At 36.2% G+C, this 13,901-nt stretch overlaps 3 protein-coding genes across 4 annotated transcripts; 2 read left to right on the top strand and 1 right to left on the bottom strand.

Moving 5' to 3' along the window:
* The first annotated feature begins 2,551 nt into the window (after nucleotides 1-2,551).
* Nucleotides 2,552-6,539, top strand: LOC114742774 (cullin-3A-like). Its single transcript, XM_028930993.1, has 2 exons — nucleotides 2,552-3,027; nucleotides 4,210-6,539. The coding sequence occupies exons 1-2, from the start codon at nucleotides 2,867-2,869 to the stop codon at nucleotides 6,245-6,247; spliced, it is 2,199 nt and encodes a 732-aa protein (XP_028786826.1). The 5' UTR covers nucleotides 2,552-2,866; the 3' UTR covers nucleotides 6,248-6,539.
* A 1,216-nt stretch (nucleotides 6,540-7,755) lies between these two features.
* Nucleotides 7,756-9,979, top strand: LOC114742768 (acidic endochitinase-like). The gene has a single exon (XM_028930985.1). It carries the CDS (start codon nucleotides 8,471-8,473, stop codon nucleotides 9,428-9,430), a length of 960 nt encoding a protein of 319 aa, XP_028786818.1. The 5' UTR covers nucleotides 7,756-8,470; the 3' UTR covers nucleotides 9,431-9,979.
* Nucleotides 9,825-13,307, bottom strand: LOC114742770 (haloacid dehalogenase-like hydrolase domain-containing protein 3). 2 transcript variants are annotated; one of them, XM_028930987.1, is made up of 9 exons: nucleotides 13,169-13,307; nucleotides 12,845-12,961; nucleotides 12,223-12,305; nucleotides 11,505-11,588; nucleotides 11,334-11,409; nucleotides 11,144-11,216; nucleotides 10,888-10,961; nucleotides 10,321-10,414; nucleotides 9,825-10,117 (listed from the first exon to the last, which is right to left on the bottom strand). In XM_028930987.1, the coding sequence occupies exons 1-9, from the start codon at nucleotides 13,272-13,274 to the stop codon at nucleotides 10,051-10,053; spliced, it is 774 nt and encodes a 257-aa protein (XP_028786820.1). In that variant the 5' UTR covers nucleotides 13,275-13,307; the 3' UTR covers nucleotides 9,825-10,050. The 2 variants fall into 2 exon arrangements, with proteins under 2 accessions (XP_028786820.1, XP_028786819.1); XM_028930986.1 differs by having other exon boundaries at nucleotides 9,852-10,120.
* Nucleotides 13,308-13,901: the final 594 nt, after the last annotated feature.

Here is a 13,901-nt window from a genome sequence, read left to right as displayed (position 1 = left end):
AGAAAGAACTGTTCTATTGAACGTAATTATGGCTCAACCATCGTATGTAATTTCAGCTGTAGGCCCTATCAGGATCATTTTGTTGGTGCTAGACCTAACATAAAGATTTAACTTTGCCTACACTTACGCTGGATGGTGACAAGTGTTTAGCCTTCGTTTTACCAGAATGATGATTCTAATTATTTTCAGTGGAAGGGAAGAAATTGAAACTGATAGCTTGATGCCTGTGAGGAACATCGAATGTTAATTCTAAGCAAAGCTATAATGGATTAGTGTTTCCCGTGTTTGTGATAGGTACTTATTATATTCCTTTTTTTTTTTTGGGGAAATTAGAAGGTGTTTCTAATAGGTAGTCATCAAATCACGACGATTTTTTTTTTTTTTGACTTAGGAGTAGAATTTTTTTTTTTTAATCACACACCCCCATTAAGCTCTTAAGAGGAAGGACTCCCCAACACACACCCAGAATCGCTGGACTTCCCACAAAGTAGGAGGCATGGTATGCCACCAAGCCCTTTTGATACAAAACATTGGAAGCTTATATACATAATTTTTCTCAACTGCAATACCAATTCATATCCTTATTTTTAATGCTTCGTACTAAATGTGTATTGGAATCGAATTCACCTGCTCACTTGGGATTGAACCTGCGCGTTCTCAGTTAAGAGACTTTTATATTACTAAGCTATAAGATTATTAGTGTGTCAAATCAAATCACAATTTTGATGCTGATGTTGTACTAATTCTATGTTAGTTGTGATGGTATTAATCAAAGGTGTTCATTCTCTTTAAACAGAGTTGAAACTTGCGAGTCTAGTAGTTAGACTTTATGAATGAAAAAATTACGTCAGGAGAATCACCTCCTAGGTATACTATAAATCATATAATTATATTAAAAAAATAAATAAAACGAATAGCTGAGACATGAGCGAAGGTGAAATCAAGGGGCATTCAATGGATTGTTTTGCTGAAAAAATTTGCTTCGAAGCAAATACAGATGTGGGTGACAATGCCACGGAGGTCAGAGTTCAAGTGCAGCTTCTGAATAATAATTTCCAAGCACAGTTTATGGGTTCATGCTTTATCAGTCCTTTCACCCAAACTAGAAAGAATTGGAATTTAAAGAGTAGTATCAATCAAGTCACAACAAATCTAATCATTCAATCTTCCTTATAACAGGAATACCACCCTTATTCATAATCCATCAATAAATACGAAGGAAATAAAATTAGAAGTCTTTGTTTAACAAATACAATGCTTTGCAAGAGAGAGAGTGACATAATGAGATGAGCATTCAAACTCATCAAATTTGGATTTAATTTTTTTTAATAATTATTTTAATAAATATATAATTTAAAAGAGAAATGATATTTTAATTTTATTTTTTAAAAATATAATTTTTCATTTAAAAACAATCAATTAAATATTTTAAGTTTGAACTATCCAAATTAGATATGAATAGTTTGGATTTGACGAGTTTGAAGAGCATCCAAGCTGGGTTGGTGGCATATGAAGGTGTTAGGATGCAAAACATAGGATCACAAACCAAAGATTAAATAGATAATCTAATAACCTGTGCTCTTAATTCCATTTATCTCTACGCTCTGCGCTCTTATAATCTAGAAATTCCAGCAAGGCATTATGAGGAGATGGAATATGTAGGAATTGGGCTTCACCCTAACTCCATGCCCACTACAATGAGCATGCCTACCCAACTTAGTGCTTGTTGGGTTTGGATTGAAGTTGGCTTGATCCTACTTTTTTTTAAAAAAATTATTTAAAATCTAAAAATTGTTCTTCATCAACAGAAAAAATGACTAGTATTATGCAAAATATATTTTTTAAAAAAAAAAAGACTACCTCAAGTTATAAGAGTTATGCAACATCTAGTAATAACAAAATTAGTTATATTAGTTATATTGTATGCAATCAATGTAAATGTTTTGACAAAAAGAATGAAGTGATAAATAAAAAAAATTGAGATCTTATCATCAGTAGCAAGATAAATTCTTTAATTAATTTTACATTTAAAATAAATTGGATAAATGAGCTTAATGGAGCAGCTGGCTTAATCCTAGTCATAATTGATAATTTCATGTGTTTAACAATTTAGTTTTCTCCCATACGGTGTGTTGGCATGGTGTTTGTATTAAAAAAGATATGTGATTAATAAGTTGATATATAATTTAATAATACAAAGAAGTATTTTAAAGAAATCATAAAATATGTGATATAATTAAATAATATTTTAATATTTTTAAATTAGTTAATTAAGTTTTATATTGAAAAGATGGGGTGGTAGAATATATAAAATTAACAGCCAATCTTTTGTATGAAGGAAGTAGTCGATTTTTTCTTAACAAGATTGGTGATGAGAAACTTTTTATTTTTCTAAAAATTCCATAAGAACAATTACTTTAATTAATTTTGATAATATTTGAATATGATTAAGGTTGAAGAGAGAAAAAATCTGAACTATACTTTAAATGATGGAACTTTGAAATGTTTCAGATTGGGAACAGCCAACCAAACTCTCCGCCGTCCGGTGCCTGGGAAGCAGTCCTCCTTCTAATTAACCTTCGTTATTACTATTATCTTTTTTGATCTTTTATCTTTTCTGTTTTTTTTTTGGCTCAACATTTCAAATCCAATTGAACGTAAATTTTCTTGCCAATCCAATCACTTCGATTCCCTCCAACGATTAATCACCTTTCACCGGCTTTAAAAGAAGAAAAAGAGATTGATGTTTTTGCCAATCTTTGCTCCGACATCATCAATCTCCATCGTTTCTTCAACCTGAAACTTCTGGATCGAAGATACTTTGACTTTCAGATTTTGCCTGTGTACTTTTCATTTGAAGGGGAAGATGAGTAATCAGAAGAAAAGAAATTTTCAGATAGAGGCGTTTAAGCACCGGGTCGTGATGGATCCGAAATACGCTGATAAGACCTGGAAGATTCTGGAGCACGCGATTAATGAGATATACAATCACAACGCTAGTGGTCTCAGTTTCGAAGAGCTCTACAGGTCTCCTTTCTTTCTCGTGATTTCCATCGGCTGCCATTAATCTTGCGTTTGCCTTCCTCTCTGGGAAAATTGTTTTCTTCGTGTGATGTGATCTTTCTGATCTCTTGGTGGACGAGTCGGCTGTATCATCTTGATAAGCTTCGAACTTGCGGTTGTACTCAGTAAAATAACTCGTCAATTTTGAATGCCGACACAGCTTATTATTGGCCTGTGCAGTTATTTACATTGTTTGAGAATCTGTTATTTAGTATTGCACTGCTCAGAGTATTTAAGGTATCTGAACTGTACAAAGTGGATCGTAAAAACAAATTTATTATCCTTCTTGTAGTTCCTTCTGGTCAACTTTTCATGGTATGTGCATTGTGTGAGATAAGGTGTCTCCTATGTCTAGGAATGTGTTTATGGACGAGTTAATTGAATATATGATGGAGCTCTTTTTTCTTTTCGAGATTATAACTGGAGCTCTTTTTTCTTTTCGAGATTATAAGATGCTCAATTTTTTTTGAGTTGTGGATCAGCTTCTATGCTGTTCTATTTCTTAAATCGTTGGAGTTGCTCGGTATCTGAACCCAGACTGTCTTCATCTGTTTCAATTTTTTTGCACTGTTTTGAGTTCTTATGATATCTTAATAGATTGAGTTGCGCTTCTTTTCACAAATTTTAACATAGCTTGGAGAGAGAAAAAACTGTGAGTTTAGAAACTGGGAGGGTTGAAACCCTGAACTATGCAGGGATTGCTTAGTTGAAATTCTGTATTGGATAACTATTTACTTGTGAGGATATTATGAGGGATTCTGATATACATCATTGATAAGAGTCCACATTAATGTTTCAAGGTTGGGCCTCTTAATGGAAATGTTCTTGTGGAACACAATGGGTACTGAATCTATTGACTTTCTCTTTGCATGCAATGAAACTTCTGCTTCTTCTGAGTTCTGAAAAGGATAGTTTTATTAGCAGATTTGTCAGCTGTAGTTGGATATTTATTAGAGTAATGGTTTATACTTTATACTTCTACTCAGCTAATGACTTGTTATTTAAATAACATACACTGAACTAACGGATTTTCTTGTGGGATATGTGCCCATCGAAAGGATTTTATGTCTTGTCCTATTCTTTCCCGAGGGAAAAATTATATATCATGCCTCTAAACTTTTCACCTCTGTTTCTGTGTGGATTCAGAAATGCATACAATATGGTGCTTCACAAATTTGGTGAAAGGCTTTACTCTGGACTGGTCACAACCATGACTGCACATCTCAAAGATATAGCCAATTCTGTTGAAGCAGCTCAAGGTGAATCCTTTCTGGAGGAACTCAACAGAAAATGGAGTGATCATAATAGGGCATTGCAAATGATTAGAGACATACTAATGTATATGGATAGAACTTACATCCCAAGCACACATAAGACCCCTGTTCATGAGCTTGGGCTGAATCTATGGAGAGAAAATGTTATTTACTCCAGCCAGATCAGGACCCGGCTATTGACTTTACTTTTGGAATTTGTACAAAGAGAACGCACTGGTGAAGTTATTGATAGAGGGCTAACTAGGAATATAATAAAGATGCTATTGGATTTGGGTCCATCTGTCTATACACAAGAATTTGAGGCTCATTTTCTTCGAGTGTCCGCTGAGTTTTATAGGGTAGAATCCCAGAAATTCATTGAGTGCTGTGACTGTGGGGAATATCTGAAAAAAGCTGAGAAGCGACTGAATGAGGAAATTGACAGGGTGAACCATTACTTGGATTCCAGGACTGAAAAGAAGATAACAAATGTGGTGGAGAAGGAGATGATTGAAGATCACATGCTGAGATTAATCAATATGGAGAATTCTGGGTTAGTAAATATGCTTTGTGATGATAAATATGAAGATCTGGGTAGAATGTATAATTTGTTTCGTCGTGTTCCTGAAGGTCTTTCAAAAATTCGAGAAGTGATGACTTCTCATATCAGAGAATCTGGCAAAGTGCTTGTTACTGATCCAGAAAGGTTGAAGGATCCTGTAGAGTTCGTGAATAGGCTTTTGGATGAGAAAGATAAATATGACAAGATTATTAACCTGTCATTTAACAATGACAAATCTTTTCAGAATGCTTTGAATTCTTCATTTGAATACTTCATTAACTTGAATCAGCGTTCTCCGGAGTTTATTTCACTATTTGTAGATGATAAACTTCGTAAAGGTCTTAAGGGTGTTAGTGAAGATGATGTAGAGATTATTCTTGACAAGGTGATGATGTTGTTTCGATATTTGCAGGAAAAAGATGTTTTTGAAAAGTATTACAAGCAACATCTGGCAAAGCGACTCTTGTCTGGAAAAACAGTTTCTGATGATGCTGAGAGAAGCCTCTTGGTTAAGCTCAAGACGGAATGTGGTTACCAATTCACCTCTAAATTAGAAGGCATGTTTATGGACATGAAAACTTCAGAGGACACGATGCAAGGTTTTAACTCAAGCCACCCTGAGCTTGGAGATGGACCTACACTGACTGTTCAGGTTCTGACAACAGGATCTTGGCCTACTCAGCCCAGTGCTCCATGCAATCTGCCGGCTGAGGTGTCAGCACTTTGTGAGAAGTTTCGGTCATATTACCTTGGTACTCATACCGGCAGGAGATTGTCCTGGCAAACAAATATGGGATCTGCAGACATAAAAGCAACCTTTGGAAATGGCCAGAAGCATGAGTTACATGTCTCCACTTATCAAATGTGTGTCCTCATGGTGTTCAACGATACAGATAGACTTAGCTACAAGGAGATTGAGCAAGCAACACAGATTCCTGCTTCAGATCTGAAGAGGTGCCTACAATCATTGGCTTTGGTGAAGGGCAGAAATGTCCTCAGGAAGGAGCCTATGGGTAAAGATGTTGCAGAGAATGATTCATTCTTTGTTAATGACAAGTTCAGTAGCAAATTATACAAGGTAAAAATAGGAACGGTAGTAGCACAAAAGGAATCAGAACCAGAAAAGTTAGAAACACGACAGAGAGTGGAGGAGGACAGGAAGCCTCAGATTGAAGCTGCAATAGTGAGGATCATGAAGTCAAGGAAGTTCCTTGATCATAACAATCTAGTAGCAGAGGTCACAAAGCAGTTGCAATCGCGATTCTTGGCAAATCCGACAGAGGTTAAGAAAAGGATTGAGTCCCTCATTGAGCGTGAATTTTTGGAGCGTGATGAGGGCGACAGAAGGTTTTATCGGTATCTTGCCTAGATGTGGTTCCAAAGCTTGTTCAGTTCCTGAAGACTAGCGGTGAGCCATTATGCTGTATCTTAGCACCGCGGGTGAATGTTGCATTTGAAAAGCTCCATTGATTTTCAATGTACATCATATTGTTGTGTGTCGGGTTTTGTATTTGAGAGCTTGTAATCTGCATAAATTAACAAACTAATGTCCATGCTCTATTTGAGGAATCCTCGTATGTCTTTCCTTGACAACTTTGCTGCTCGAAGCTAGGAGGTTTTCACCGATCCAATCCAATGCAAAGGGCTTACTATTTTCAGCTTCTCTAGTAGCTCTTTAGAACCCCCTATTAAGGGGGCCTGAAAAACTTTTCAGAAGTTTTTTTTCGCAAATCGAGATAAATTCCTTCACATATTTATTTTGTAGACTGTAAAATCACTTCTGAAACTATGATTTGGTTTTTATCCAAATACTCATTTAGGATGGTCACACTCTCTTTGGACAAGTCTTTTATAAACAATTTTTTTGAAAACATGGAAAAAAGTTACAATGCAGGTATAATATACAAAACGTAATTTTTTTTCCAAAAGAAAAAGATGATTCTTTAATTTCTTTGTCTCGGAAAGTCGCCTAATCCCACAAGGACAAATTCTTCAAGTCGGAAAACTCGTGTCCCTTAATAACAATTGACCTCTGTAACAGAGATAACAACAGACAAAGAAGATGTAAATGCCAGATTGTACTCTATCCTCCTCCTGTCATCGTCAACGACTGCGTTTTAACCACGAAGACAGGAACCAAAGCGACTGCCAAGCCACGTTGCACAAATTTGATATTAACACAACTTATTGTCGGCAAGCTTCATCCACTAGATTAGGGGGGAAAATAATAGTCTGCTCACTAACAAGTTCTCTCCAAGGAATCGGCCAGCCTTCTCGCGGGCGAGAATTGAATAACGTAGCTGTTTCTGGGCTTTTTTTTTTTTTTTGCCTCTAGTCTTTTAATTTTCCAATGTATTAAAGGAAAAAAACAAAAAATCCAACCCACCTTGCTGGTACGCATGTATAAGATCAAAGTATATAATTGTTTGTGAATTGTCTAATATTGAATATTATAAATTCATATTCAAGCAGTCAAGCACTACTATATGAAAGTAGCTCTTCTATTTTTTTTTTTCATTACCAAAATTCGAATCCTCTAATTTTGAGTCCCATGCATCCATTTGATCCAATAATGATTGGAAATGGTAGAACATATATTAATTCTGAACCAAATAGCATGTTTTCACCCAAAACGATAAACTGAATGGTATGGTGGTCAATTTTTTTCTGGGGGCCAAAGTTGAGATCATTTTTAAGCCACGGTCCAGTTCACATCCTCAGACTTGACTTGCTCGCGTTAATTGCTCGACAGAAGACTATTTCAGATTTTTTTTTTACACAAAAATAAATGTTGACGATGTGTCAAAAGGTGTTAACGAACAGAAAGGTAACAAATGTAATTATGAAATTTAAACTTTCCATACAGTCACGTATTTTTAAATCACTCTGTGTGAAAATGTAAGAGATCAAACTTAAATATGGTGACTGAATACAGTTATATTTCACAAATATTCTGATACTATTATTTCTCACAGCTTCTACCATCGACTAACTAAACTCGCATAATAGAGGATGATCTCTCTCGAAGCTTCAATTCTTGTGAGCAGCATTCTATGCATTGGATGAATGTGGGAGAATGAACTGATTTGTGTAGAGCATTTACAAGTACTTCAATTATCTGCTCAATACTTGTTCGTTTCTGGAGATCGGCAGTGAACCACCCTATTAGGCAGGTTAAAAATTGCATTTTGAAAGCTCCATAGGTTTCATTGTTTATCACATTTGAGATGAGCTTATTACCTGCATAACCTATCAACCTAATGTCCATTTCTTTTCATTTTCGGTTTTTTTGAGAAAAAATGACGGGGTCCAACAGTGATAATTCTTCCATGATAACCAGCTATCACTGCGACACAATTGACCGCTGCTGTACACAGTTTTGCTTGGAATAAAGGAAAAGAACTCCATAGAAGCAGCAATACTAGAGTCACAGAGAAACCGACAGAGAAGATGTCAATGTAGGAAAATTGTACGCTGCGTTTTAATCATGAGGCCACAGACAAAGTGTTTGCCAAGCAACGTTCTTTGTGAATAATCAGCACAAATTTGTAGAACCAGAGACAAGCTTCTGCTATAAAAGGCATCCTTTACCATGGTGTTTGGCATAGGAAGCTGCACAAGAGGCAATTCATTAGATATTGCTTATTACTTTGCAATGGCATCCAAAAAGTTGTCAATCTCAATCTCTGTCTTCTCCTTCATCGTGTTAGCACTAGCAACTAGATCCAATGCAGGAAGCATAGCAATCTACTGGGGCCAGAATGGTAATGAGGGCACATTGGCTAAGGCTTGTGCCACTGGCAACTATGAGTATTTGATTTTGGCCTTCTTACCAACTTTTGGGAATGGCCAAACCCCGATGATAAACTTGGCCGGTCATTGTGATCCCTACAGTAATGGCTGCACTGCCTTGAGCTCTGACATCAAATCCTGTCAAGCCAAAGGCATCAAGGTGTTGCTGTCTTTAGGAGGAGGCGCTGGTAGCTACTCACTTGCGTCCCCTCAAGATGCACAACATGTAGCCACTTACCTTTGGAACAACTTCTTAGGAGGACAGTCTTCTTCTCGTCCACTGGGTCCTGCTGTTCTCGATGGGATTGACTTCGACATTGAAGGAGGATCAAACCACTACTGGGGAGATCTTGCGAGGTACCTTAAAAGCTATGGCAATCAGGGGAGAAAAGTTTACATAACTGCAGCACCTCAATGCCCATTTCCTGATGCTTGGATAGGAAATGCCCTCAAGACGGGTCTTTTTGATTATGTTTGGGTCCAGTTCTACAACAACCCACCCTGCCAGTACAGTTCAGGAATCACCAATCTCGATGATGCATGGAAGCAGTGGACATCAGACATTCCAGCTAACAAGATATTCCTGGGGCTGCCAGCTTCTCCTGAGGCTGCAGGCAGTGGCTTCATTCCTGCATCTGATCTTACTTCCACTGTGCTACCAAAAATTAAGGCTTCAGCAAAATATGGAGGTGTCATGCTGTGGTCTAGGTATTATGATGCCCAAAGCGGATATAGTAACTCCATCAAAAGCCACGTCTAAAATATATACTCATCATTAATGTACTAGCCTATATGTTGTGTATTGATGCATGTTTACATATAAATATTTAGTATGCTCAATTAAATCGCCCATAAATACATTTGCCCCGTCCCTTATAAGGTTACAAGGGATGGAAATCATCTAACAAATTTTCTTGTACAATTACTCCGTAAAAAAATTTTACTATCAGATAACTAAACTCCCATGATACGGGATGATCTCTCTCACAGCTTCAGTTCTGTGTGTAGTTTTCTATGTAACTGACGTGGGAGAATGAATGATTTTATCTAAAGCCCAATGACCCAGTAAAAGTAATGTTACTTTCAAAGGAAGAGCAATTTTTACTTGTGGAGAATTTCCCATGTGCTTAGCATTGCAAATTTGGCTGCATGGCTGCTTTAAAAGCGGAATAAGCGATTTCTGCTATCAGACAAAGGGGTTCATTTGGCTGCTGTTCATTATGAACACAATTATAATAGTTACACCATATTATTTAGGAAAACTTAAGCAGCAATTATTTCATGGCATCATTGCAACATAGATAAGAAATTCAAGAGGATAGATAACATCACTAACACGACCTAATACAAAACTCCCAAGATTGCTTCTATGGTTGAAAACTATGACTCCAAATTGAGAATGCGGATTTTTATATCAGAGAATGTCTTCACATCAGTTCCCCATAACCTGCTTTTCACAGATGAGCATAAAATGCTTTTTAGAAGATAGCAATGTACTCAAATCTCAGCCAACAAATAAATGCAGACGTTAAAGAACTCCCCCCCCCCCCCCCCAAAAAAAAAAAAAAGCATACATGCAGTGAACAGACATTGAGATATTTCTATCAGTCCAAGAGAGGAGGTATCAGCATTAGACAAGAAAGCTCTTACCAACAATCTATTCCAACTGCATTGGCCCCTAATTTATCTGCTTTTTTATCATCTCCTATGTGTAAGGCTCTGCTTGCCTCTACTTCAACTTGATCTAGTAAAAGGCAAAAAACTTGTGACAAAAAATTCAACAAATTCTAGCATCATTGTGGGACTAGATGTAGCAATGCAGTGAACAGTGCCACTTTTCGTTAGAATTAATTAAACTAACATGCTTGCAGCATTCTTGCAGAAGTGATTTTCTAAAATCGGTTTTGATCCATATGATACAAAAAATAGTTCAAGACAATATTTCTTCAAGTCTTCCTCATCCTCTAGTATTCCAAATGTAACTTTGTAATATATATATATATATATATATATATATATATAGATTATTGATTTTGTTATAATCATAATTTTATTCTAGAGTATCTCCTATATTTACCGTTTTACACTTTAGGCAATAGAAGTTAAGCAAGACAGAGATGAGTGGAAATGTGGAACAAAATAATTTACAAAAGTGGTGATAAATTAACAGGTGAAAATACGACCAGTATCTACTTGATACATGAAGACCATACATACCTAAAGCAGCTTCAAATATTCTTGGATCTGGCTTTTCATATCCAACTTCTGATGATATAATAATAGCATCAAACCTAAGATAAAAACCAAAATTTTATATGGATAAACACCAAGAGAGGTTCATGCACAACATGGATTTCTGAAAACTTAGAGGTTTGACAAGAAAAAATCTCCTCAGCTATGTCAATGTCATCCAAATGTTCAAGAATGCAACAAAGCTAAGTAATAACATGTTCAAGAAATTATCGATGCTCACAGATTTAATACACTAAGATCCTTCAATAGCTTCCTCAATCGAGTGTCAAAATTGGAAACAACGGCCATCTTAACTGTGTCACTGCTTTTCATGTTAGAAAGAACAAATGTCGAACTCCAAAGAACTTAGATAAGTCAGGGCACATAATTTTAGTGGTCTAGGATAAAGAAATATGTGTAATTCATTTGACCTCCTGAATCCTTGAGAAGGGAAATTGTTTCATAAGCTCCATCTGGAAGATGCCACGCATGACCATTTGCATAGTACTGACAAGAACATTACTTAGAAGTTCAGATACAAGCAGTTCGCTTGAGAGCCATCAAGAGTTGGAAAAGAACGGTATGCTCATGAGAAGGGTTACCTCATAAACTTCCTCAAAATAATCTTCATCAGCACAACCCGTGGCTTCAGAAACCACAAGCTTCCAAAATGGCCTCCCGTCTCCCTGTAATGAATACAACTTAAAAATCTGTTACTGCTGTATCTTGAAGAAAACCGGCATTAAGCACCCTTTACATGCTGCTTTTCTGTTTATGTATATTACGTATCTTGAAGAAAAGAGATCAATCTCTGGACTAGATTATATGTTTATGAAAGAAATCTACTAGGTAAACCATCTGACATCAATAATCATGAAATAGATACAGTAGAAAATTGACTGCAAAAGTGACACAGAAGTTACGCATAAGCAAGTCAATTTGTAAACATAGATAAGTACCACGGTAGTGTTTCAATGAAAGAAAAATTTTTCATTATGGAACAATTAGAATCCTTTTGCACAAAACTGGTCTCTAGCAAACCAAATATGTCATTATAGAAAGTCATATGTGCTAAGTACAAGGTCACCAAAACTTTATCTAACCGCTGGAGGCATAGAGACTAGAACTATGTACACTCTATATAACACTGTCCTCACGGTTTCCAAATAACCATTAGATGATCGGAAGCAATCTCATCCAGAAAAGAAAAGTGGCATCTCCAAAGGTGTGAATGAGCTTTGAATAAAGGTCAAGTAAATACAGAGCATCATTGTAAAGTACACACACACACAGACAGATTATCACGCACAGAGCACAAACCTGGTAACGTAGCTTTTCAGGCCAAGGGGCAGCAAATGCTCTCCTAAACCCTTGCTTTATCTCAGCTGGTGTCACAGTCAAACCTTAAAAATGTTGACAGAAAGCTATCAGGTATATTCATGACTCCAAGCCACGTATTAACAAGTGAGAGTCATACAAAGTACATTTTTAAGTTAACTCACTTGATTCACTGGAGCAATGTAACTTAGGGATTCATATGGGAAGCCCATGACTTTCGAAAACTAAAAATGACCACCGTACGTTGCACAGATACGTTAAGATCTAAAGAACTCTACTACAATAGTCTAGCCATAAACTTTACTTTCCAATTCAAATTTGACTGCAAATAATTCAAATTCAAATCACCAAAATAATTAAATACAAACAACCAAATTATGCCATCCAAAAAATACTATTCACACGCCAAGCGAAGCCACATAACTTGGCTTGACTTTATTGTAATAAGACATAGATAGTAGATAGCAAATAGCAGATTGGGAATGAAGCTAGTTATTTTCATTCCTTTTCTTTTTTTGAGTAAAAGAGACGCAGCATTAAGATAATTATGGCCTTTTATTGGTAGTTGCTGAGTGAATTTATAAATCAACGATCGCAAACTAACCATATTTTCTTCCAATTGCAGAGTAAGTCTCCTCAACTGGCTTTGCCAATTGCAAAAGGGTACCTCCAGCGTCCAAAAGCAAAGCATCATATGCCCTCCCACGAGAATTCGATCCATCTACGATCAAAATTTGAGCAGAAACAGAGACAAACAGAGAAACTTGAGCAAGAATGGCCAGAACATGTTACACTCCCGCAGTAAGCGAATGAACCACTTCCTATTGATCAACAAGTAATCTATTTCTGTACCCGGATGGGGGAAAAAAAAAAATCATGTTTTGGTTAAGTGAAAACGATGGGTACGAGTAGTTGAAATGTAGCTGACCGTAGCGAACCGACATCGAAGAAAATCCAAAAAGCTTTGAATTCGGAGGTTTGAGAGCTCTGAATAATGCGTTACCGGGAGAGCATCTCACCAGGCTAGTCCCCATCGGCTCCACTAAAATGTTTTGACGTCAAATTCTATGTGGTTGTCTTCGGCATATTTCTACAACAGCTTGGAGCTTTTTTTGCCAAAAAAAAAAAATCCTAAATTACTGGTTCCTGTAGTTAATTTTGCCCCAGCAAGGGATAATTTTGCCTCCTCATTCAAATTTTGCTGCTTGATTTCTGGCCAGGAAAAAAAGTTGCTGCTGGATTATTCCTATGATAAATTCTACTCCTCCGATCCTTAATATATGACCTAATTGTTAAGTTAGTTTTGATCCTAAATATAAGACTTATTTATCATATTTATTAATTTTTTCTAAATTATCCATGTAAATACTTCATCAACCATAATCAAGCAAGTGAGGGGAAAAAGATATTAGAAAAATGATTGTGGTTTTAGAAAAAATATGTTATATTTTTTATAATTAACTAACTTATCTAATTTTTTTATTTTAATCAAATTAGTTAAATAAGTATTATATTAAGGGCTGGAGGAGTAATATAAATTCTGGCCAAGAAAAAAGTTGCCGCTTGATTATAACACGAATTCATAGGAAGGGACGTTTGCAACAACTATATCTTCAAATTCATGTCACTGTAATTTAGGTTATTTATGCTTCATTGCTTTG

Source organism: Neltuma alba, unplaced genomic scaffold, assembly GCF_004799145.2.
Source record: "Neltuma alba isolate B1F8T4 unplaced genomic scaffold, ASM479914v2 tig00003883_pilon, whole genome shotgun sequence".
Taxonomy (NCBI): domain Eukaryota; kingdom Viridiplantae; phylum Streptophyta; class Magnoliopsida; order Fabales; family Fabaceae; genus Neltuma; species Neltuma alba.
Note: the sequence above shows the minus strand (reverse complement) of the source record. Positions and strands in the feature narration are given on the sequence as shown.

Coding starts and splice junctions, on each gene's coding strand:
- LOC114742770 (XM_028930986.1), bottom strand. CDS start 13,274: ATGGGGACTAGCCTGGTGAGATGCTCTCCCGGTAACGCATTATTCAGA. Junction 11,589..12,222: donor CTGAAAAGCTACGTTACCAG/GTTTGTGCTCTG, acceptor TATTCATTACAG/GGAGACGGGAGGCCATTTTG. Junction 10,962..11,143: donor GATCTTAGTGTATTAAATCT/GTGAGCATCGAT, acceptor TTTTTATCTTAG/GTTTGATGCTATTATTATAT.
- LOC114742774 (XM_028930993.1), top strand. CDS start 2,867: ATGAGTAATCAGAAGAAAAGAAATTTTCAGATAGAGGCGTTTAAGCAC. Junction 3,028..4,209: donor AGTTTCGAAGAGCTCTACAG/GTCTCCTTTCTT, acceptor GTGTGGATTCAG/AAATGCATACAATATGGTGC.
- LOC114742768 (XM_028930985.1), top strand. CDS start 8,471: ATGGTGTTTGGCATAGGAAGCTGCACAAGAGGCAATTCATTAGATATT.